Raw genomic sequence first — 23641 nt, forward strand, 5'->3', positions numbered from 1 at the left:
CAAGTGGTGAGAGTGGGCATCCTTGTGTTCTTCTCATATATGGCCTTTATTGAGTTGAGGTATATTCTTTCTATACTAAATTGGTGAGAGTTTTTATCATAAAAGGATGCTGAATTTTGTCAAATGCTTTTTCTGCATCTAATGAGATGATCATATGGTTTTGTCCTTCATTCTATTAATGTGAGGTACCACATTTATTGATTTGTATATGTTCAACCATTCTTGCATCCCAGGGGATAAATCTCACTGGATCATGGTGGATGATCCTTTTAATATGTTGTTGAATTCTGTTTGCTAATATTTAATTAAGGATTTTTGTATCTATGTTCATTAAGGATTTTGGCCTGTAATTTTATTTTCTCATAATGTTCTTGTCTGATTTTGTATCAGTGTAATGCTGGCCTTATAAAAATAGTGTGAAAGGGTCAGGCATGGTGGTTCATGCTTGTAATCCCAGCGCTTTGGGAGGCCGAGGCAGGCAGATCACCTGAGGTTGGGAGTTCAAGACCAACGCAACCAACATGGAGAAACACCGTCTCTACTAAAAATACAAAATTAGCCAGGCGTGGTGGTGCATGCCTGCAATTCCAGCTACTCAGGAGGCTGAGGCAGGAGAATCGCTTGAACCCAGGAGGTGGTGGTTGTGGTGAGCTGAGATAGTGCCATTGCACTCCAGCCTGGGCAACAAGAGCAAAACTCTGTCTTTAAAACAAACAAACAAACAAAAAAGTCATGTGAAAGTCCTTCCACCTCTTCAATTTTTTGGAAGAATTTGAGAAGAATTGATGTTAGTTCTTTTTTAAATGGCAGGTAGAATTAAGCAGTAAAGGCACCAGGTCCGGGTTTTTTGGATGGTAGGCTTTTTATTACTTATTCAATATCATCATTATTGGTCTGTTCAGATTTTCTATTGTTTTTATGATTAAGTCTTGGTAGGTTGTATGTTTCTAGAAATTTATCAGTTTCTTCTAGGTTATCCAGTTCATTGCCATATAAATGTTCACAGTAGTCTCTTATGATCCTTTGCATTTGTCATATCAGTTGTAATGTCTTCTCTTTCATTTCTGATTTTATTTATTTGAGTCTTCTCTATTTTTTCTTAGTTTAGCTAAAGGTTTGTTGCTTTTATCTTTTCAAAAAACAACTTTTAGTTTCATTAATTTTTATGTTGTTTTTCTAGTCTCTATTTCATTTATTTCTGCTTTGATCTTTATTATTTTCTTTCTTCAGCGTACTTTGGGCTTATTTTGTTCTTCTTTCCTAGTTTTGTGAGGTGTAATATTAGTTTCTTTGAGATCTCTCTTCATTTTATCTACTTCTTTTAATTTGACTAAAAGCCATTTATTGAAAAGGCTATCTTTTTCCCAGTGTGTGCTCTTGGCACTTTTGTCAAAAATCAGTTGGCTATGGGTGTATACATTTATTTACAGGCCTCTGTTCTGTTCCATTGGTCTACGCGTCTGTTTTTTTATGCCAGTATCATGCTGTTTGGGTTACTATAGCTTTGTAGTATAATTTAAAGTCAGGTGCCTTTAGCTTTGTTATTTTTGCTCAGGATTGTTTTGGCTATTTGCGGACTTTGTAGTTCCATATGAATTTTAAGATTATTTCTTCTCTTTTTGTGAAGAACATTTTCGGTATTTTGATAGTGATTGCATTAACTCTGTGTAATGCTTTTGGTAGTATGATCATTTAAACAATATTAATTCTTCCAATCCATGAACATGGAATATCTTTCCATTTATTTGCTGCTTCTTCAATTTCTTTTATCGATGTTTCATAATTTTCAGTGTAGAAATCTTTCACTTCCTTGGTTAAATTTATTCCTAGGTATCTTATTTTTTAAGCTGGTATAAATAGAATTGTTTTCTTAATTTCATTTTTAGATCATTAACTATTAGTGTTTAGAAATGCTACTAATTTTTTTCTTTTTCCATTTTTATTTTAGGTTTAGGGGTATGTGTACATGTATATATTCGTTGCCCAGGTAAATTGTATGTCACTGGGGTTTGGTGTACAAATGATTTCATTGCCCAGGTAGTGAGCATAGTACCTGATAGGTTGTTTTTGAACCCTCACTCTCCTCCCAACCTCCACCTTCAAGTAGGCCCCACCATCTATTGCTCCCTTCTTTGTACCCATCTGTACACAATGTTTAGCTCCCACTTATAAGTGAAAATATGCAGCATTTGGTTTTCTGTTCCTGTGGTAATTTGCTTAGGATAATGGCCTTCAGCTGCATCCATACTGCTGCAAAGAACATGATTTTGTTCTTTTTTATGGCTGTGTAGTATTCCACGGTGTTACATGGAACCACATTTTCTTTATCCAATCCACCACTGATGGGCATCTAGGTTGATTCCATATCTTTATTACTGTGAATAGTGATGTGATGAACATACACATGCATGTGTCTTTTTGGTAGAATGATTTATATTCCTTTGCATATAATACACCCAATAATGGGATCACTGGGTCAAATGGTAATTCTGTCTCAAGTTCTTTGAGAAATCTCCAAACCACTTTCCACAGTGGCTGAACTAATTAACATCCCCACCAATAGTGTATAGCATTTCGTGTTCTCCACAATCTTTGAAGAAATATCCAGTAGTTGAATTGCTGGCTCATATTTTTAATTTTTTGAGAAATCTCTATACTGTTTTCCATAATGGCTGTACTAATTTACATTTCCACCAACAGTATGTAAGAGTTCGCTTTTCTCCACATCTTCGTCAACATGTGTTATTTTTTGTCTTCTTATAATAGCCATTCTCACTGGTGTAAGATGATATCTTGTGTTTTTGCTCTACATTTCCCTGATGATTAGTGATGTTGAACACATACTTGTTGGCTATTTGTACGTCTTCCTTTAATAAATGTCTACTGATGTCCTTTGCCCATTTTTAATGAATTTGTGTTTGTTTTACTGTTGGATTGTTTGAGTCATCTGTCAAATGAGTAGTTTGCAAATATTTTCTCCCATTTAAGAGAATGTCTCTTCACTCTGTTGGTGGTTTCTTTTGCTGTGTAGAAGCTTTTTAATTTAATATAGTCCATTTGTCTTTTTTTGTTTTTGTTGCCTGTGCTTTCAAAGTCTTAGTCATAAAATGTTTGCCTAGACCAATGTAATGAAGACTTCTCCCTATGTTTTATTCTAGTAGTTTTATAGCTTTGGATCTTACATTTAAGGCTTTAATCCATCTTGAGTTCATTTTTGTATATGACGAGAGATAGGAGTCTAGTTTCACTCTTCTGCATATGGTTATTCAGTTTTCCCAGTATCATTTATTGAAGAGGGTGCCCTGTTCCCAGTGTATGTTCTTGACAGCATTGTCAAAGATCAGTTGGCTGTAATTATATGAATTTATTTCTGGATTCTCTATTCTGTTCCATGCTTTATGTTTATGTGTCTATTTTTATACTAATACCATGCCATTTCAGTTATGATAGCCTTGATCTATATCAATGAGTACAGTTGGAGTGCAGTGGCATGATCATAGCTCACTGCAGCCTTGACCATCTGGGCTCAAGTGATCCTCCCACCTCAGCCTCCCAAGTAGCTAGGACTCCAGGCACATTCCATAGTAACTGGCTAATTTTTAATCTTTTGTGTAGATGGTGTCTTGCTATGTTGTGCAGGTTAGTCTGAAACTCTTGGACACAAGCCATCCTCTCGCCTTGGCCTCCCAAAGTGCTGGGATTACAGGCGTGAGTCACCATGCCTGGTCTTGTAATATATTTTGATGTCAGGTAATGTGATAACTCCAGATTTTTTTTCCCCCCACGGGATTGCTTTGGCTATTCTGGCTCATTTTTTGTTCCATATGAACTTTAGAATTATTTTTTCTGTTTCTGTGAAAAGTGACATTGGTGATTTAGGGATTGCATCGAGTCTGTACTGCATTGGGCAGCATGGCCATTTTGGTGACATTAATTCTTCCAGTCCATGAGCACGGATGAAATATCTTTCCATTTGTTTGTGTCATCTTCAGTTTCTTATATCTGTGTTTTGTAGTCTTCCTTCTAAAGGTCTTTCACCTTTTTGGTTAAATTTATTCCTAGATATTTTACTTTATGCTTTGTAGTCACTGTAAATGTTATTGCCTGATTGATTTCTCTTTTGGCTATTCCATTGTTGGTGCACAGAAATGCAACTGATATTTGTATGTTGATTTTATATTCTGCAACTTTACTGAATTTGTTTATTAGTTCTAAGAGTTTTTTTGATGGAGTTTTTTGTGATTTTCATATATAAGATCATGCTTTTCTGCAAAGAGAGATCATTTGGTTTCCTCTTTTCCAATTTGGATGCCTTTTCTTTCTTTCTATTGCAGGATTGCTCTGGCTAGGACTTCCAGTACTATATTGAATAAGAGCGGTAAAAGTGGGCATCCTTATCTTGTTCCAATTCTTAGAGGAAAAGTTTTCAGCTTTTCCCTATTCAGTATGATGATAGCTGCATATTTGTCATATATAGCCTTTGTTATGTTGAGGTATGTTTCTTCTATGTCTAGCTTGTTGAAAGGTTTTTTTTTTTTTTTAATCATGAAGCAATGTTGACTATTATGAAATGCCTTTTCTGCATCTATTGGGATGATCACATGATTTTTGTCCTTCATTCCGTTGATGTTGATATCATGTTTATTGATTTTCATATGCTGAACTATCCTTGCATTTCTGTTATAAGTACCACTTGGTCATGGTATATTATATTTTTGATATATTGTTGGATTTGGTTTGCTAGTATTTCATTGAAGATTTTTGCATCTGTGTTCATCAGAGATATTGATCCGTAGTTTTCTTTTGGCTGTTGTTGTATTGTCATCTGACTTTGGTATTAAGGTAATGCTGGCCTCACAGAATAAGTAAGGGAGAATTCCCTCCTCTTCATTTTTTTTTGAATAGTTTGAGGAGGATTGCTATTAGTTCTCCTTTGTGTGTTTGGTAGAATTTGTCAGTGAATCCATCTAGTCCTGGGCTTTTCTTTGTTGGGAGAGTTTTTATTACTGATTCAACCTTGCTACTCATTATTGGTCTTGAATAATTTTCAATTTCTTCCTGCTTCATCTTGGTAGATTTTACGTTTTCAGGAATTTATCTCTTTTTGCTAAGTTTTTTAGTTTGTTAGTGTTATAGTTGTTCATAATAGTCTCTGACGATTTCTTGTATTTCTGTGGCATCAGCTGTAATGTCTCTTTTTTCATTTCTGATTTTATTTGGGTCTTCTCTTGTCTTTTTTTGGCTAGTCTAGCTAGTGGTTTATCAATTTCATTCATCTTTTTAAAGAACTTTTTTTTTTTGCTGACCCTTTGTATTGTTTTTGTAGTTTCTATTTCATTTAGTTCTGGTCTGATCTTACTACTTCTTTTCTTCTACTAATTTTGGGCTTGGTTTTCAATTCCTTCAGGTGCATTGTTAGACTATTTATTTGAAATCTTTCTACTTTTTTGATGTAGGTGTTTATTGCTATAAACTTCTGTCTTAGCACTGCTTTTGCTGTATCTCACAGGCTTTGGTATGTTGTATTTCAATTTTTTTTGTTTCAAGAAATTTTTTTTATTTCCATCTTAATTTCTTCATTGTTCTATTGGTCATTCAGGAGAATGCTGTTTAATTTCCATGCATTTGTATAGTTTCCAAAGTTTTTCTTGTTATTGATTTCTAGTTTTATTCTAGTTTTATAAGTGTGCCTATCTTTGGGCCCCAGGGTGGCATAAGCTGGCATTAAGTATTAGTGAGTTCAGGCAGGCCAATTCTTGGGCCTTTAGTGGCTTTTTCAGGTGTCAGAAATGGCAGCTATGGGCTAGGCAGGTAGGTAGGTTCACAGACCCATTGGCAATGGGTGTGTTGTGGCTGATGGCAGTAGCAATAGTGAGACAACCCTCTGGGACCCAAGTGGTACTCACTGGTGTTGGCAGTGGCTATGAGAAGTTGGGTGGTCCTGTCCTCAGGCCCATAGGTGGTGCATGCAGGTAGGTGCCAGCAATGGTGGTAGCGGAAGGTTTAGTGGGTTTACTCTCAGACCCTGGGAGGGGTGCTCATGTGCCTTACAGGTGACATGAGTCTCTTGTAGGCAGCATATAGTTGGTTCTTGTTTTCAAAAACTCCATTCACCCATTCTATTTTTTTTAATCAGAGAATTTAATCCATTTACATTCAAGGTAATTATTAATAGGTAAGGACTTACTACTGCTATTTTGTTAATTTTTGTTTTGTTGTTTTGTAGATTCTTTCTACCTCTCTTGCTCTCTTCTTTTGTGGTTTGATATTTTTTGTAGTGTATGCTTTGAATCCTGCTAAAGATTTTTTTCTTTGTGGTTACCATGACACTTAGTTAGAATATCTTGCTCTTGTAATAAGCTATTTCAAGCTGATAACAAGTTTAATTGCATACAATGACTCAACAGTTTTACTTCCTCCCTAACATGTTGTTTTTGATATCAGAATTGATATCATTTTATAATGTATATCCTTGAAAATTTATTTTGGCTATAGTTATTAACAGTTTTGTATTTTTACCCTCATGTTGGGATAAAATTGTCTTACATCCCATCATCACAGTCCTAAAATATTCTGAGTATGATTCTATTTTGGTTATACTATTGAGTGTTGTGCTTTCATATGTTTCATGTTATTAGTCAGCAGCTTTCTGTTTCAGTTTTTAAAACTTCCTTTTGCAATTTCTGTAAGGCAGGCATAGTGGTAATGAACTCCCTTAATTTTTGTTTGGGAAAGTTTCTATTTCTTCCTCAACTGGGGAAGACAGCTTTGCTGTCTTTGCTTGGTAGGCAGTTTTTTCCTTCAGCGCTTTAATACATCATCACACTGACTCCTGGCCTGCAGGGTTTCTGTTCAGAAATTACAATTGTATGGCACTCTTTTGTGTGTGATGTGTTTCTTACCTTCTGGAGCTCTCAGAATTTTTGCTTTGTCTTTGATTTTTGATAGTTCGATTATTATGTGTCTTGGTGTACTCATCTTTGAGTTTAATTTGATTGAATTTGATTAGGAACGGGTGCACAGGAACTCTCTGTACTTTCTCCTCATTTTTCCTGTAAACCTAAAACTACTCTAACAGGTAAAGTCTATAGATAAATAAATGTATAAATGGCTATGATTCAACTAAGAGTGCTATCTCTCCACCAGGATTTCTAAGGCTGCTCTGGTGTGCAGCAAGTAGCCTGAAAGGGGATGTTAAGATTATCTTCACCCATACACATAATAAAACTCTTTTAAAAAGTAAATCGTATTGTGTATATTTAAGGTATACAACATGATGTCATAAGATTCATCTATATATGTCATATATATATGCATCTCTACTATAGTAACCATCTTACTGTATCTATATACTACACATAATTTTTACTATATATATATACACACACACTACACAAGCATATATATATGTAGAGTTTATATGTGTGTGTGTGTATATATATACACAAATGGTTACAATAATGGAGGTTACTACGAACATATAGTTAAAGGTTACTATAGTGGAACAAATTAACGTATTCATCAGCTCACTTAGTTAACCATTTTCCCCCTGTGGTGAGAACAGCTATAAACTCATTTAGCAACATTCTTAATATCATACATTAACTATAGCTCTCATCTTTTTACATTATATTTTTGGACTTATTCACCCTACATATTTGCAACATTGTATCATTTGATTAATATCTCCCCATTTTATTCCTCCTGCCCGACTATGGTAACCATGTTCTATTCTCTATCTCTCTATATTTGGACTCCCTTTAATTTTCTCGTGATTTGACTTTGCTCCTGACTCTCTCATACTTTCTTCCTATTTTGCTGAGTCCCTGACCTAGCAGCCAGGGAGAGTAGATGTGAGAAAAAGAAAAAGAGGAGGAGGAAGAGAAGAACGAGGAGATGGTGGAGGAGGAGACTTGGCTGAGAACAACAGTTATTTATCACAGAAATCTCATAGAGAACAAAAATGACTCTTCTCAGTAACTAACAAAAAGGGAGATTATAATTGAAATGAAAGGATTGGATGATAAAATGCAAAAGCAGTAATAACTTTCTTTGTGGTTTATTTTAGTGGCTTTGAATCAAGCCATCCTGCTCTTCAAAGACATGTGTCTTATTCATCTCCCTCACCCCTCATCCCCCAAACTCCATTTGGAACTATCTGAAGACCCAGTGAAATCCTGCAAAGGATGCAGGAGCCTTAGAGCCATCAGCACACAAGGGTCCATGCCAGAAAGTGTACCTGTTCTTGTTTTCAAAGTTCTGCTTCATCTCAGCACAGCGGAGGTCCATTTCATTGGAGAGCTGGAAATAAAATCAGCATCAACAACACAAGACTGAGGACCCCGTCCCATTCTGATCTGCACCTTCTGAAAAACCTTCCAATTCATGGGGCACGGCCCCCTTCCCACCCCTCTTCCACTGTGCTCTGCAGTGCCAGAGAGCACATTATTAATAAGGGAACAGAACAATTTGTGCCTTGCTCTATGTTGTTTTCTACTTATTCAGTTCATAATGTTGGTGCATCTCTTTCACTGACTGGTTTTTTTGGGTAGGTCTGGTCTCCGGTGCTAGACCATCATCTCTGTTACATCATGGCCTTCAGATTTTTGGATATGTAATTCAATTGAGCAATCATTTATTGAACAAAGGGCTTGGCTTGGAAGAGCCAAAGAGGACTAAGACTCAGATCTTGCCTTCAAGGAACTTAAAATCTAGTGTTAATCCTTGTTGACAGTATAATTCCATTCAAGCAGGCAGGATTTGCTCACTTTCAGGTGAAACATTAATTTTATCTTGCCCATGAAGATGTTAGCTAATGTAAAGTCACTCACCAATTTCTGGGCAGACTGGTGGTCTCTGTTCATTTGTTCAATTATTGCTGTCAGTTCTGAAATTTGCTCTTGTAGGTCAGAAATGATGTTGGTCCTGTAGGAGAAGTAATTCTTCTATCACCCACAAAGCTTACCATTCCATGCCACTCAGACCCCTGAGCATGACTGACTCTGGCCTGGTGAGAGCTGGCCATGTCCTGCACCTGCTCCATCATTATGAGGTGGGGGTGGAGGGATAGGGACAGTCTTAGAGAAGGCATTTGGCAATAAGGCAGTTGAGGCTCAGATCTGACTCTTTTGGGTAAGCTCACTAGACTTGAACAGGATGGTTTGGTGCCCTACTGAGTAGAAGGAAAATAAGAATATGTCAGAAATTTATTAGAGTTTGACCTTGATTTGGTGATGAGGGTTGAAACAAAGGATGAAGTTCAGGGGATTAGGAAATTAGAAGATGTGCAATAGGATTGATGCTGACTGTGAACCACATACAAGGACTGGGCCAGAGATGGGACTAAGAGGGGATTTAAGAGAGTGGCTTTCAGCACAGGTCATAGTTTTCTGTGTTTCTGGGTCTAAGGCTGCCATGATATCTGTAAATTATTTAACTCTGGTTGGGCTACAGTGACAAGGCAGCAGGTGGTGCCATGTGCAGTGGAGCTGACAGGAAGTCCTCAATGCAAGATGCTTTGACCTCTTTGGTCAACCACCTCCCATGTCTAACTGAGCACAGAGAGAATGTGGGCTGACAAAACAAGAGAGGGGATACAGGAGGAGACAGTTCTAGGGTATGAGAAAGAAAAGGCATGAGAAAGTTGAATAAAAGGGAGCCCCTATCTTTTGAACACGATCCTCACTATAAACAACACTCACAGCTTTACCAGTGAATACAACAAGCACACGTTTTCATGTTTTATTGTGCACAACGGGTGACAACTTCCTTGTGAGGCCAAGAGGTGGGCTGTCGTGCTAGCTTGACTATAGGCGCATGCCCCATTCTCTTCCTGCAGAGGGCTATGGATAAGCAGGGAAAAGAAAGCAGAGGCTGAATGCCCCTGGGTGGGAAGACAAGAACTTGGGTCCAGCCCCTCTGGGCCAGGTCAGATCAGAGACTCCATGGCATGGCATCATTCGACTTGAGGGTCCTTCAGACTCACCCTCAATCTGAATCCCTTCCCAGATGTAACCACTGCTAACAGTTTGGTTGAATTCTGCCAATACACTAGCAGATAGGTAGACGATTGTGTGTGTGTGTGTGTATGTGTGTGTATGTTTTCTATTGTTGGTCTTTTAGACTTGTGTGTTGAAAAAATAATTCTTACAGCAAAATAAGCCTGAGGGAAGAGGCACTTGGAGAGCCATCAGTAGTGCAGTTAAGAAGTAAGATGCCTGAACATGGGCAGGATATCGGGGAAGCAGAAGATATGAATAAGAGATTAAAGGGTAGAATGAAAAGATGTAGAGATGAATCTGCATCTGTTAATGAAAAAAGAAAGACATGGAGATATACTTGATATGGCATTGGAGGACAGAGAGTGGGTGGGGCCTGAAGACAGACAGGATGGCTGTGCTAACGGGATGAAGTCAGGCCGGAACCTTCCACACTTCATCTCCCAGGGGCATGAGCTGAGTAGTATTTTTGGACATAATGAAAAAGAGGCTGGGCGCGGTGGCTCATGCCTATAATCCCAGCACTTTGGGAGGCTGAGGCCAGAGGATTACTACCTGAGGTCAGGAGTTAGAGACCAGCCTGGCTAACATGGTGAAATCCCATCTCTACTAAAACTATAAAAATTAGCTGGATGTGGTAGTGCAAGCCTGTAATCCTAGCTACTCGAGAGGCTAAGGCATGAGAATTGCTTAAACCTGGGAGGCAGAGGTTGCAGTGAGCCGAGATCGTGCCACTAAACTCCAGCCTGGGTGACAGAGAGAGACTCTGTCTCAAAAAAACAAAAAAAAAACAAAAAAAAACCGTGTACATTCCAGCCTCCCAGAAACCCTCACTTTACTTAATTTGCATGCCCCAAATTCAGACTAATTTATGGCTCTTCTATCTATTCCTCACCCCAGGAACAATTGCTGTCCTTTGGGATCAATCACATAACTCCCAATCAATCTTCATCCTGCCCCTTGGATCTGCTCACGGATGGGATCAGAGGAAAGAGAGGCAGATGTGGAGAGATGCATCATCAGGAAGCAGGGGTGAGGAGGGGGGTGCCCTTGTGGCCCCTCCAGAGCAGGCACCAGTGGCCTGGGTGTGGGCATAGTGGCTTTGGCTTATCCCTGAGGCCAGGCTGAGCTGGTGGGAGTAGCCCCAAGCAGCTGAATGTTGGTTCAACAGCATTACCTGGAAAATCTGTCTTTGTTCGGGATCTCCGATTCCCACCGCTTTTTCCCATCAAACATCTCATCCCCTAAGGTGACAGAAATCTGTTCCCGATTCCGAACAAGTTGATAGCCAGGTGACACGTTGATCACTTCCTAGGCATCAAGGGAAAGTAGGATAAAATGGCAGACTTGGAGTGCTGAGATTTCTCCAAATCTTCTCCTATTGCCTCACTCACATCTTAAAAACAGGGACCTGGGACTCCAGAGCCCACGCCCTTCTGGGCCCTTCACCCATTGTAGCTCATCCTCACATCTCTGAGACTCAAACCTGACGCTTCGTAGGCTCCTGGGTGTCCCTAGGGGCCTCTCAAGCTCTGTGCCACACCAAGCCATTGATGCCCCTGCCCCCCAACTTGTGTTCATCCTTGTGGCTGGAGGTGGGCATGCGGCAACTGCTCAGGTTTTGGAATCACAGAGGCCTGAGTAAATCTTGGCTCTGCCACCAGACAATAGCCATCCAGCATCTCTGTGCCTCAGTTTTCTCATCAGAAAGTGGGGTTAATAACTCCTTCTCAAATGGCTTTTGTGAGGGAAAAACAAAACAACATATGAGAAAATGACTAGGATCGTTGCAAACAAAATGTCATTTCCTCCTCCTTCTCCCATTAGATGCCAAGTCAGAAACCTGGGCAGGGCCTCCGCTGGCCTGGACCAGGGCAAGCCCTGGGGCTCTGAGAGCTGCACAGCACACGCTGCAGCCCCTTGAGCCCTGCTGTTGTCACCCCTTCATGTCTCTCTGAATCACCCTCCTCTCTCCACACCCCTGCCTGACAGCCCCAGGCCACCACCATCTTTCTCTTGGACTCTGGCTTCTCTGCCTTCACTCTTGCTCCCCAACAGTTCATCCTCTCCACCTAGAAGGCAATTATATTTTTGCTTGTACATTTTTTCCCTAACCATTAAAGGACTGCATGGTATTTAAAAACAAAGAAACAAACAAAAAAAACTAGATAAACACAGAATACAGTAAAATGTATCAATTATATCCCACCAGAGACTGCTTCTTCTGAAATGTAACTCTTACTTGGTCCTGTGCCTGTGTCAGACCAGTAAAGGCTCCCAGACACCAGAAGGGTCAGGCCCACATTCCCAGGTAGGCACCAAGATCCTTAGAGTTTGGTTCCCATCACCTTCTCTAGTGCCCTCCCGCCCCTGCTCCCCTGAAGGGTCCCGGCTGCCTCTCCCCAGCATTCGTGACTTCCCAAGGTCAGCAGAGGGCTTCCTGCATCTGGGCATGAGCTGTTCACTGGCCTGGACTAGCTGTCATGTCCAATTTCCCTGGGACACTCTGTTTGCCTTGTGCAAGCAGGAGAGAGTGGCAATTAAATGCCCACTCTGGAATCTGGCTGAGCTGAGTTCAAGTCGTGGTTCTTCCACTTACCTGCCATGCACAATATGCAATAATAACAGCACCTCCTCCCAGGATCTTTGTGAAGATTCAACAAGGTAAGTATAAAATTGTAAAAGGCCCACGCTTGCACATGGTAGGCGCTCAATACATTTTAGTCCCACCGCCCTCTTTCTGCCTTTACTCACATAAAATGATTTATTGCTCTCTTCTTGCCTTGCTGCATGGATTTTCTTTCTGCAAGAGAAAGACATGCTCAGAAAGCAACCAGACAGCAAAGAGAAGTTCAAAGCTTAGGAGCTGAACCCTGAGGCCGCCACCATCTGACTTCTGCTCTCTGACCTGACCTTCTTAGGGGATCCCTAGGATAGTTGGGGAACTCACTGAAGCCGGGCTCCTGAGGGCCCCAAAGTGGGAGCGCTCATGAAAAGGTCCTGCCCAAGGAGGCAAAAGAGTTGTCCTATGATGTTGGGGCAACTTCTGTTTTGGAGGAGCATAAACCAGCTAGAGGGACCCTTACATATTCTCCCTGAGTCAAGGCTCTGTGAGTCAGGTGACACCCCTCGCCACCCGCTTACACACACACGGGCACACACACACTCAGTACAGGGAACTGTAAGGAACTCTCTTTATGAAATGAATCCCATTAAGATACAAACGTTGAAGTTAAACTTGTTTTTCATTCAAATCTTTATATGTACTATATAAAAAATGAATACCATATATGTGTATATGTTCACGGTGACCTTTCCCTCCATCTCCAAAGCCAGCAGCAATTGCATCGCTCTGACCTCTGCTTCTGTTGTCACAGCTCCTTCTCTGACTCTGACACGCTGACCTCCTCTTTCACGTACAAAGAAGGACCTTTGTGATTACATGGGGTCTGGGATAATCCAGGATAATCTCTCCAACTCAAGGTCAGCTGATTAGCAACCTTAATTCCATCTGCAGCCTTAATTCCTCTTTGGCAAGTAACAACATATTTGCAGTCTCTGGGTGTTAGGGTGTAGACGTCCTTGGGAGGGGGTCACTGTCCTGCCCACCACACCCATCACCTCGTTATCTGCTTTGAGCTCATCTCCCACCACTCCCTGCTCACTTGCTCCACTCATGCCACACTGGCCTCTGCCTTCCTGGAAGAGGTCAGACATGCCAAGCAAGTTCCCACCCCAGGACCTTTGGACTTGCTGGTCCCTCTGCCAAGAGTGCTTGCCCCAGGCATCATCAAGGCTCCTTCTGTCCCCTTTACACAGGGACTCGCCCGACCTCCCTACATAAAGTATCCCCACCCTCACAGCCCCTCCCACTTTGCCTGCATTGTTTTTCTATGTAGCACTTGCCAACCTCAGATGTAATAACTAGTTTATGGTCCTCTTCCCCTCCCTCACTAGAAGATAAGTGCCAGGAGAGTGGAGACTTTATTGTGTTTCTGGCTGTTTTCCCAGCACCTGAAACAGTGCCTAATAAATAATAGGTGTTCAATAAATATTTTCCAAAAATTAATGGAATACAAAGATTCATACAAAGACCTAAAACTAAGATACATTTCTAAGCTTGTAAAATGTGAGTAAAAATTTTAATTTGTGATTAAAACCAAGATGCAACCCACAGAAAATCTTAGACACAGGAAAGTAATCAGCTAAAGAGTGGGTCACCACCCTAAATGCATGGGAGGGTCAAGGCTCTGTGACAACAGGGCGCATCAAGCTTTGGGCTCGAGGGCAGAAAAGAGCTATTGAGGGCACCCCTGTGGAGAGCAGTTGATACAGTGACTTTGAATCAAATGATGCAATGACTTTGGAAGCTGTGGATGCAGAGGACCCCAAAATCTACATGTAGGATCTGAGGTTTGCGAGAAGTCAAGGTGGATTCAGGCAATTCTCTAACATCCCTGGCATTAATTAGTTCAAGTCAGGCCAGGTGGGAGGGAGATTATTTTATTCACATGCCTTAAACCATTTCTGCCTCACGGACATACAAATACTTAAGGCCAGGAGCAGTGGCTCACGACTGTAATCCCAGCAATTTGAAGGTCGAGGAGGGCTGATCACTTAAGGTCAGGAGTTCAAGACCAGCCTGGCCAACACAGTGAAACCCCGTTGTTACCACAAATACAAAAATTACCTGGGCATGGTGATGGGTGCCTGTAATCCCAGCTACTCAGGAGGCTAAGGCAGGAGAATCGTTTGAACCAGGGAGGCGGAGGTTGGATTGAGCCAAGATGGCACCACTGTGGTCCAGCCTGGGTGACACAGCAAGACTCCATCTCAAACAAACAAACTGCTGGGAGCAGTGGCTCACGCCTGTAATCCCAATACTTTGGGAGGCCGAGGCGGGTGGATCGCTTGAGTTCAGGAGTTCAAGACCACCCTAGGCAGCGTGGCGAAACCCCGTCTCTATTAAAATACAAAAAAGTAGCTGGGCATGGTGACTCGCACACCTGTAGTCCCAGCTAGTCGAGACACAGAGGCAGGAGAATCTCTTGAGACTGGGAAGTGGAGGTTGCAGTGAGCCACTGAGGTTGCGCCACTGCACTCCAGCCTGGGCAACAGAGTGAAACTCCATCTCAAAAACAGAAAACAAAACAAAACAATACTTACTTTGGGGAAACAACAGGTTTTGTTGGTTGGAGGTAATTGTGATTTTTTGGAGCTGGTAGAAGAGGAGTTAGCCTGAAAGTGAAAAACAATAATTAAAACAAAAAAGTTGGAAATTCGGAAACCCTTTTTAACACTCCCAGATTAAGTACATCCTTATAGTGACCCAAAATTGGAATGCATGATCTGACAGCTGGAATCTTTAAAATCTGAGGCCTTTAAAACTCAGGCCCAAGGCCCTGGCAGTTGTTCACTGTCCCAGGAAGAGTTTGTCCCCCAGTTCCCAAAGCTCTTTATCCCACATGGAGGGGGCAGCTGCCATCAAGGCCCTTTGGTTGGAAGCCGTACTTTGCCTTTGCACCAACACTGAGACTTCCTCATTTAAAATGGCACAAACCCCAGGCAGGGCTGGCAAGATGAGGGTGCAGCCAACCAGCTGGCAGGGAAGCTGGAGAAAGCAAGGCTTTCTGGCCCACCTGGGATTTTGCTGCCACACTTGCTGTTTTAGAAATCTTGTGAAAGAAATGAGGCTACAAATGGATCCCAAGGTCCCTGTGCCTACCCCATCCCAGATAATTCTTACTTGGACCTCCCTGTGGAGTTCTTGTGTGGTAGTTGAGGGGTCTTGATTAGCTTCCGTGGTCCCAAGTTCCAGGGGTCCCAGCAGGTGCAATAGATGAGAGGGTTGGGGTACATGGCCAAAGGTCAGCGGCAGTCTTGGCTGCTAGATCAGGAGGCTCTTGCTGAAATCGAAAAACAACAGCAGAAAGTTAAACCATTTAGAATCAAAGCAAAAATACAGACAAATTGGGAAGAACCCAGGGAGGACCCAAAGAACAATGGTAGACTCCAGAAGCTGTTGATCTGGTGCAGGGTCTTGGCTATAGGTTAACAGCTCATCCCTTTCAACTCAGTAGACTTGACTTGAAAGCAATTTAAACTTTGCCATAACTGGCCAGGCACGGTGGCTCATGCCTGTAATCCCAGCACTTTGGGGGGGCCGAGGTGGATGGATCACTTGAGGTCAGGAGTTTGAGACCAGCCTGGCCAACATGGTGAAACCCCATCTCTACTAATAATACAAAAATTAGCTGGGCATGGTGGTACACACCTATAATCCCAGCCACTCAGGAGGCTGAGGTGGGAGGATTGCTTGAACCTGGGAGGCAGAGGTTGCAGTGAGCCAAGACTGTGCCACTGCACTCCAGCCTGGGTGGAGAGTGAGACTTCCTCGCAAAAAATAAGATAAAAATAAAATAAAACAAAAATAAAATAAAATAAAATAAAATAAAATAAAATAAAATAAAATAAAATTTGCCATAACTGAGTCCTTGCTGTGACCCAGGTAAAACCGCTCAATTATTGTTATGCTGATACTACAGATAAGGCTACCGAGACTCAGAGAAGTCACAGTGGCAGGAAGTTGCAGAGCTGGAAACAAACACAAATCTCCTTGACTCCCAAGCTCCTTCCTTTCCAGCAGGCCACGCCAGTTCTCACTGAAGGGAAGAGAAATTCCCACAGCAAGTTCGGCACAGAACTTCCTGGAAAATCAGTTCTGCTGCCTGAGCTACAATGCAACTGAATCTCCTCATTTCTCCTTCCTGGTCACCTCTTTGAATTACAGAATGGAAACTCCTTCCCTGGCTCCATGAAAACAAAACCTCTATTATGAGAGTCTTGATGAAAGACAACTAACTATCAGATAAACATGGTGGCTTGACCACACTGGCTTATCTTTCTTTTCCAGAATCCAACTAAAATTAGAGTACAGCATTAAAAGAGATTTAATTCCATAAGAGCAAGAAAATGGGAGAGGAGAGAAGATTGCACAAGGGATGTCCCTACATGTTTGGCATCATAACTAGGGCTCTCACCATAGCTCACTACAGCCTATGTGCCTGCAAAGACAGAGTATGAACAAGATGGAGCCAATTCACTCATCAGAGGTCCCAGAGGGTGCAGGACTTGGAACTGGTAGATTACCTGACGATATTGACAGGCAGCTGATAGATCTGTAGGAGCACATGGTAGGATGAATACTGTCCCTTTCCCTACACCGCATGTCCTAATCTCTGGAAAGTGTGACTATGTTACCTTACATGGCAAAAGCAGCTGTGGTTAAATGAAAGATCTTGAGATACAGAGATTAACCTGAATTATCAGTCAGAGAAGATGTGATAATGGAGGAAGAGGTAGGAGTGATTGAGGAAAAGGTCTGGGAGCCAAGGAATTGGGGCAGCGTCTAGATGCTGGAAAAGGCAAGGAACAAAATTCCTCCCTGGAGCCTCCGGAAGGAATGCAGCTCTGCTGACCTCTTGATTTTAGCTCATTGAGACTCATTTTGGGCTTTGACTTTCAGAACTGTAAGATAATAAATTGGTGTTGTTTGAAGCCACTAAATTTGTGGTAACTTCGTTACAGAGCAATCAGAACCAGAGCATTTGGGAGTGTAGGTGCGGGATTGGCAATACAAACATAGAAACCTAAGAAAATAAAATGTGCAATTACTCCAAGCTAAAAAATATTGAACGACAAAGTAAACATAATCATAGTATGGCACACACTCATATGTATCAAATGTAAATACTTAACATTGACTTAGCCAAAAAGTGAATTGTGACTACACGGGAAGAATGAGTGGAATGGGGATGTGTAAGAGCCAAATCCTCATCTGATGTACCAGAAAGAAAAATTAACATATGGAGCACAGACAAATTATTTGCAAGTATGAGGTAAAATTCCAAAGAAATAGATAACAGAGTTGAAAATAATTGCCTCTAGGAACACATTGAGAAGTAGAACTGAAAGGTTGGGGGTGGGGCAGAAATTGAGACTTTTCCTTAATGAATTTTTAACATTATTTGATTTTTAAATGATGTCAGTGGATATTTCTTTTCTCTTTTCTTTTCTTCTTTTCTTTTTTCTTTTCAGAGTCTCGCTCTGTCACCCAGGCTGGAGTGCAGTGGTGCAATCTTGGCTCACTACAACCTCTGCTTCCTGGGTTCAAGTGATTCTCCTGCCTCAACCTCCTGCAGGTGGAGGCCTCCAGCCTCCTACAAGTGCCCACCAGTATGCCTGGCCAATTTTTGTATTTTTAGTAGAGACTGGGTTTTGCCATGTTGGCCAGGCTGATCTCGAACTCCTGGCCTCAAGTGATCCTCCTGCCTTGGCCTCCCAAGTGCTGGGATTACAGGCATGAGCCACTGTGCCCGGCCATGTCAGTGGATATTTCATTAGTAATAAAAACAAATGCCAAAAATGTTATAAGAATCAATAGCCCAACAGAAGCATTAAAATGATAACAGATTTAACTCAAATTTCTAAGTCTATGATTAGTTTTCAATATTATACTGGAATACATTTGCTTAAGAACCAGTCAAAAAAATGAAATCAACCTTTTTCTCCAACATGACTGATGCTTGAGAAATCCACTGATGGTGTCTAATGACCTTAAGAGCTAGAGAGGACCTTAAGGTTGAATCTGTTTTCCATATGAAGATACTAAAACTCAAAGAAATGAAGTGACTACTCACCCACTGGTAACTGCTCCTTTAACAGCACAAATCTTTAGAGCCTCGTGCTGTGAGTACTGTGCTAGATGCTGGCTGGATTTTGCCCTCAGGGAGCTTGCAGTCAGTAGAGGAGTCGGCAGAAAGAGAGCTAAGTGAGCAGTGGAGTGAAGGCAACAGACCTGGCCTTGGAATAAAGGCAGAGTGTGCAGGGGTTGGCTGGGTCAGAGGCCTGGGACTAGGGGATCTTCTGCAATAGATGTCAGGGCTAGAAAGGAGTCCAGGAGACTGGCTGAACAGCGAAGGCCTAAAGAGCAGGTGACAGGGCTGCCATTTATAACTGTCCACACTCCACTGTGTTTGGGGGCCTGTCAGGGCCAAGTCAAGGAGAGGAGGTCAGAGAAGCAGATGGGATTGAGTGCCCAGGTAGGAAGATGATGCTACAAGGGGCTAGAATTCAGGTGAGAGTCTGATGGGAGGCTGCCACAGTAGCAAAAAAGAAGCTCTGCTTCTGCTTCGAACCTTCTATCTGCTTCCTGTAGGAAAGGGGCCAACCCCGAACTTAGGAGATTTAGCAGGAGTCCATGGGGCAGGAAGTGAGAGGTTAAGGCAGGCCCACTTCTAGCAACTGCCTTCTCTCTTCTTGAAGGCCAGGACTCCACCCTGGAGAGCTCTTTGTGCCTCAATACCTCCACTAAGCCTTGCGAAGTGGCTTGTCCACAATGGGCATTTGATGCATATTTCTTACCTGACTAGTAAACTTGATGGTTGTAATCAGCTCATCACGGTGGTTGGAGCCAGCTCAACAAAGAGGAAAAAGACAGTGCGGTGGCTCATGCCTGTAATTCCAGCACTTTGGGAGGCCAAGGCAAGCGGATCACTTGAGGCCAGGAGTTCAAGACCAGCCTAGCCAACATGGCGAAACCCTGTCTCTACTAAAAACACAAAAATTAGCCGGGTGTGGTGGCACACGCCTGTAATCCCAGCTACTCGGGAGGCTGAGGCAGGAGAATCACTTGAACCCATGAGGTGGAGGTTGCAGTGAGCCGAGATCTTGCCACTGCACTCCAGCCTGGGTGACAGAACAAGACTCTGTCTCAATAAATAAATAAATAGAACAAAAAACAAAAACAAAGAGAAAAGAGATTCACAGATGAAACTGCCAAAATGTTGTAATCATCATTACCATATTATAAATAATATCAAACGTTTGCATTCAAAAGCCAGAAAGCAGAGGTAAATTGTATGGGTGATACAATCACTCAGTGGAGTTTTACATAGATTTTCAATGATCTTTGATGAATGTGTGGTTGTTTCCTTTTCTTCTTCCCCATGATAAATGATGTCTTGGTATCTATTCTTTTGCTCTTAAGAAAAAAAAAATGGCCTCACAGGTGTGGTGGCACATGTCTGTAATCCCAACACTTTGGGAGACTGAGGTGCGAGAGTCGCTTGAGGTTAGGAGCTTGAGACCTGCCTGGGCAACATATTGAGACTCTGTATCTACAAAAAATTTTAAAAATAGCTTAGTGTGGTGGAGTGTGCCTGTAGTCCCAGCAACTTGGCAGATGGCGTGGGAGGATCACTTAAGGCCAGGAGTTTGAGGTTGCAGTGAGCTATGATCACACCACTGCGTTTCAGCCTGGGTGACAGCACAAGACCCTGTCTCTAAAAAAATAAATAAATAAAATAAAAATAAAGGCCTTTCTCTTTGAACACCCATAGGAGTGATACTCAAAATATTTAACAACCAGTACGACAAGGCTATTGAATAATCAACCAGGGTTGGAACAGGGTCCTGGGGGATCTCACTCCCACCTCTGTGCCGTGCATTATGTCCTTAGCTGCTCAATCATGAGGTGGTCTGGGGGTGCCAGGGAGGAGTTGGGACAACCAAGGTGGCAAGGAGGACATGCAAGGGGCTTGGACAATGGTCATCTACCAATCAATATGGCAGTATTTTATTTATTATTATTATTTTGAGACAGAGTTTTGCTCTTGTTGCCTAGGCTGGAGTGCAATGGCAGGTTCTCGGCTCACTGCAACCTCTACCTCCGAGGTTCAAGCGATTCTCCTACCTCAGCTTCCCCAGTAGCTGGGATTACAGGCACCCGCCACCACGCCTGGCTAATTTTTGTATTTTTGTAAAGATGGGGTTTCACCATATTGGCCAGGCTGGTCTCAAACTCCTGACTTCAGGTGATCCACCCACCTCGACCTCCCAAAGTGCTGGGATTACAGGTGTGAGCCACCATTCCCAGCCTGTATGGCAGTATTTTAATATTTCAGTAGCTAAAATCAGTCCTTGACTTCTCATAGCTTCTTAAGTGGGAACCACTTCTAACAGATTTTGGGGGCATCCTTCCAGAAATGCATATAATCTTACATGTCTTGCATATAGAACTTAACCTGTAGAGAAGCATAATAGATTTTTAAAAAATGATTTGCCTAAATGAGAGCATACTTTGCACATGATGTTGCATCTTGTTCTTTTTATGTAACAGGATATCTAGTAGATATTTCCACGTCATCACGGATAGATCTGCGTTTACAGTGGCTTGACATCGAATAGCTCTAATCATCGAGGGATGTGTGAGTGTGTGTAAGGATTCTTTCTCCCTCTTTTTTTCCTTTCTTGCACTTCTCCCTGATGATTTTACCTGAGGCTCGCCCTAACAATAGTCACCAGTGAGCCGGCAGAGGCTTCAGAGAAGTTACTGGTTAGTATTAATAATCAGTAGAAAAAATAATATAAAACATCTTTTCCAAAGAGCTTACCTTGGACTGCCCAAAGATCTGTTATTCTCATGTGGCCCGAGTCAAGCATCTTAAAGAAATCACAATGTTAGAGAGAAATGGTTCCCCATCAACACAGAATCAGAGTTTACTTTAGATCAAATCCAGAGGTTCCAGAACTCAAGACTTTAGTGGCCATTCCAAGTGGTTGAAATGCCGAAGCAGAAAATTCACAGTATATGTAGTGTGGGAAGACAGACTTCTAGTGAATCCAATCAAAGGCTTTTACAAAGGCTGGCCTGGCACAAACATGAATTTCCCTTCTAAAGACAAAACAGTTCACGTTTCTCAGTATTGCAATGAAATTAAACTAGAGGAGGAGGTCACCCCTCCATTCAGATTCCAGTGACTTGGGCCTGAGTTGTGAGGTTTGCCCTTGGGAGATGGCAGGCCAAAGTTTGTTTATATTGTTGCTATGGACACAGAACAATAGCTCCTCATTGGCTCAGGGCTCTTTTCTTCAAGAGAGAAGGTTGGGAGAAGCAGCCAATTAAATTCTCCAATACCTAAATCAGTGACCACCCTCAACAGCAAAGAGTTCATACTTATAACACTGGATTTCCACTTTCGTCATCAGCCATGGGACAAAAAAGCTTAAGATATATCTTCAGAGGAAATAGAATTCAACAGCACTTTTAGGTTTCATTGGTCTGTGGCAATAGTTACCAGGCAGGATCTGTGATGGATTTTTAATTCCTCTGTCATCTACTTACAGAAACCTAAAACTCTAGACACATTTTTCCCTTGAGTTTAAGGCTTTGAAATCTGTGAAAGTAAAAATCCCCCAAGGCAGGGGGATTTTTCAGTCACAAGGTTTTCAGATTTTTTTTTTTTTTTTTAAATAAAGCTGCTTTTTCTTACTATAGAAAAAAGTACTTGCTTATTATAACCCAGTGGCTTTCATTTTAGTTTTACTGCCACTCATTATAAGAAATATATTTTACAAATTTTGTAATAAAAAATTTCATGAAATAATATTCTTATTATTTGCTATTCTCATCTATTTCTTTTTCTTCTTTAAATTAAAGCTGATTATAATCCACTAGACTGAGTTCATGGTCCAGGTGGGTCACAACCCCCAGCTTTCAAAATGTTCTTCTAAATTAATCTATTCACTCAATGTCACATTTGTTGTCTATCGTGTGCCAGGCACTGTTGCTAGGTGTGGGGATATACTTCAGTTCCTATACTCAATACAATTTAGAGATCAATGAGAAAACAGACAATAAAAAAGCTCAATAAAAGCATAATTAGTTTTTTTTTCCTTTGAGACAGTGTCTCACTCTGTTACCCAGGCTGCAGTGCAGTAGCATGATCATAGCTCACTGCAGCCTCGACCTCCTGGACTCAAGCGATCCTTCTGCCTCAGACTCCCGAGTAGATGGGACTACAGGTGTGCAGCACCATTCCCAGCTAATTTTTTTGACTTTTAGTATACATGAGGCCTTGCTATGTCACCCAGGCTGGTCTTGTACTCCTGAGCTCAAGCGATCCTCCTGCTTCAGCCTCCCAAAGTGCTGGGATTATAGGTGTAAGCCACCATGCAGCCACAATGACTCATACTAAGGGACTCGCCAGAAGCAGTGGGAGTTCATAGCAGGAGTTATCTTCTAGTCCAGTGAGTCAGGTAGCAGTGTTAAACAGAGAAGAGATCTGACTAGATCTACATATCAGAAAGATCATTCTGACTGCAATATAGGGAAGCAATTGGAAGGGCCCAGGAAACCAGGTAAGTCTGTGGCAGTGGTCCTCATGGGACCTAACGATGGCCCTGACCGAGGAGCAGCAGTGGGGATGGAGAGAAGACATGATAGGACTTGGTGATTGACTGGATGCTGGGGTGAGGGAAAAGGAGAAGGTGACGATGATTCCTGGCTCTCTAGCTCGAGCAACTGAGTTGAGCGTGGTGCCATTTATTGAGACAGGAAAGTCTGGGGGATAAACGGGTTCTGGGGAGCAGATTATTAGTTCAGTTTTGGATATGTTAAAGTGCAGGGAGACTAATAGACAAGTGGTGACGTCTGTTAAAGTTTCTTATATATTTTAGAAGTTCAGAAGATTCTGGCCTAGAAGCAAGATTTAGGGGTCTTCAGAGTGGATAATATTCCAAGCCAAGGGAGTGAGTGAGATCACATATATAGAGTATTGCATAAGGAGAGAAGAGGGTCTAGA

At 41.8% G+C, this 23641-nt stretch overlaps 1 protein-coding gene across 5 annotated transcripts in view; it reads right to left on the reverse strand.

The window, feature by feature from the left end:
* FLACC1 (flagellum associated containing coiled-coil domains 1) overlaps positions 1–22361 on the reverse strand; it is a 59319-nt gene extending 36958 nt beyond the window's left edge. Inside the window, exons 1-7 of one of the 5 annotated variants that reach the window (XM_009182776.4) lie at positions 21452–22323; positions 15745–15904; positions 15165–15236; positions 12753–12801; positions 11176–11309; positions 8832–8925; positions 8240–8301 (exon numbers count right to left, since the gene is read on the reverse strand). In XM_009182776.4, coding sequence (XP_009181040.1) covers positions 8240–8301; positions 8832–8925; positions 11176–11309; positions 12753–12801; positions 15165–15236; positions 15745–15857 — 524 coding nt within the window. In that variant the 5' untranslated portion in view covers positions 15858–15904; positions 21452–22323. Of the gene's footprint in view, positions 1–8239; positions 8302–8831; positions 8926–11175; positions 11310–12752; positions 12802–15164; positions 15237–15744; positions 15905–21451 lie in introns of all 5 variants that reach the window. The other 4 variants (XM_003907803.5, XM_017946780.3, XM_009182780.4 and 1 more) reach the window with 4 other exon arrangements.
* Positions 22362–23641: the final 1280 nt, after the last annotated feature.

The sequence above is a fragment of the Papio anubis genome, chromosome 10, assembly GCF_008728515.1.
Source record: "Papio anubis isolate 15944 chromosome 10, Panubis1.0, whole genome shotgun sequence".
NCBI classification, from domain to species: Eukaryota; Metazoa; Chordata; class Mammalia; order Primates; family Cercopithecidae; genus Papio; species Papio anubis.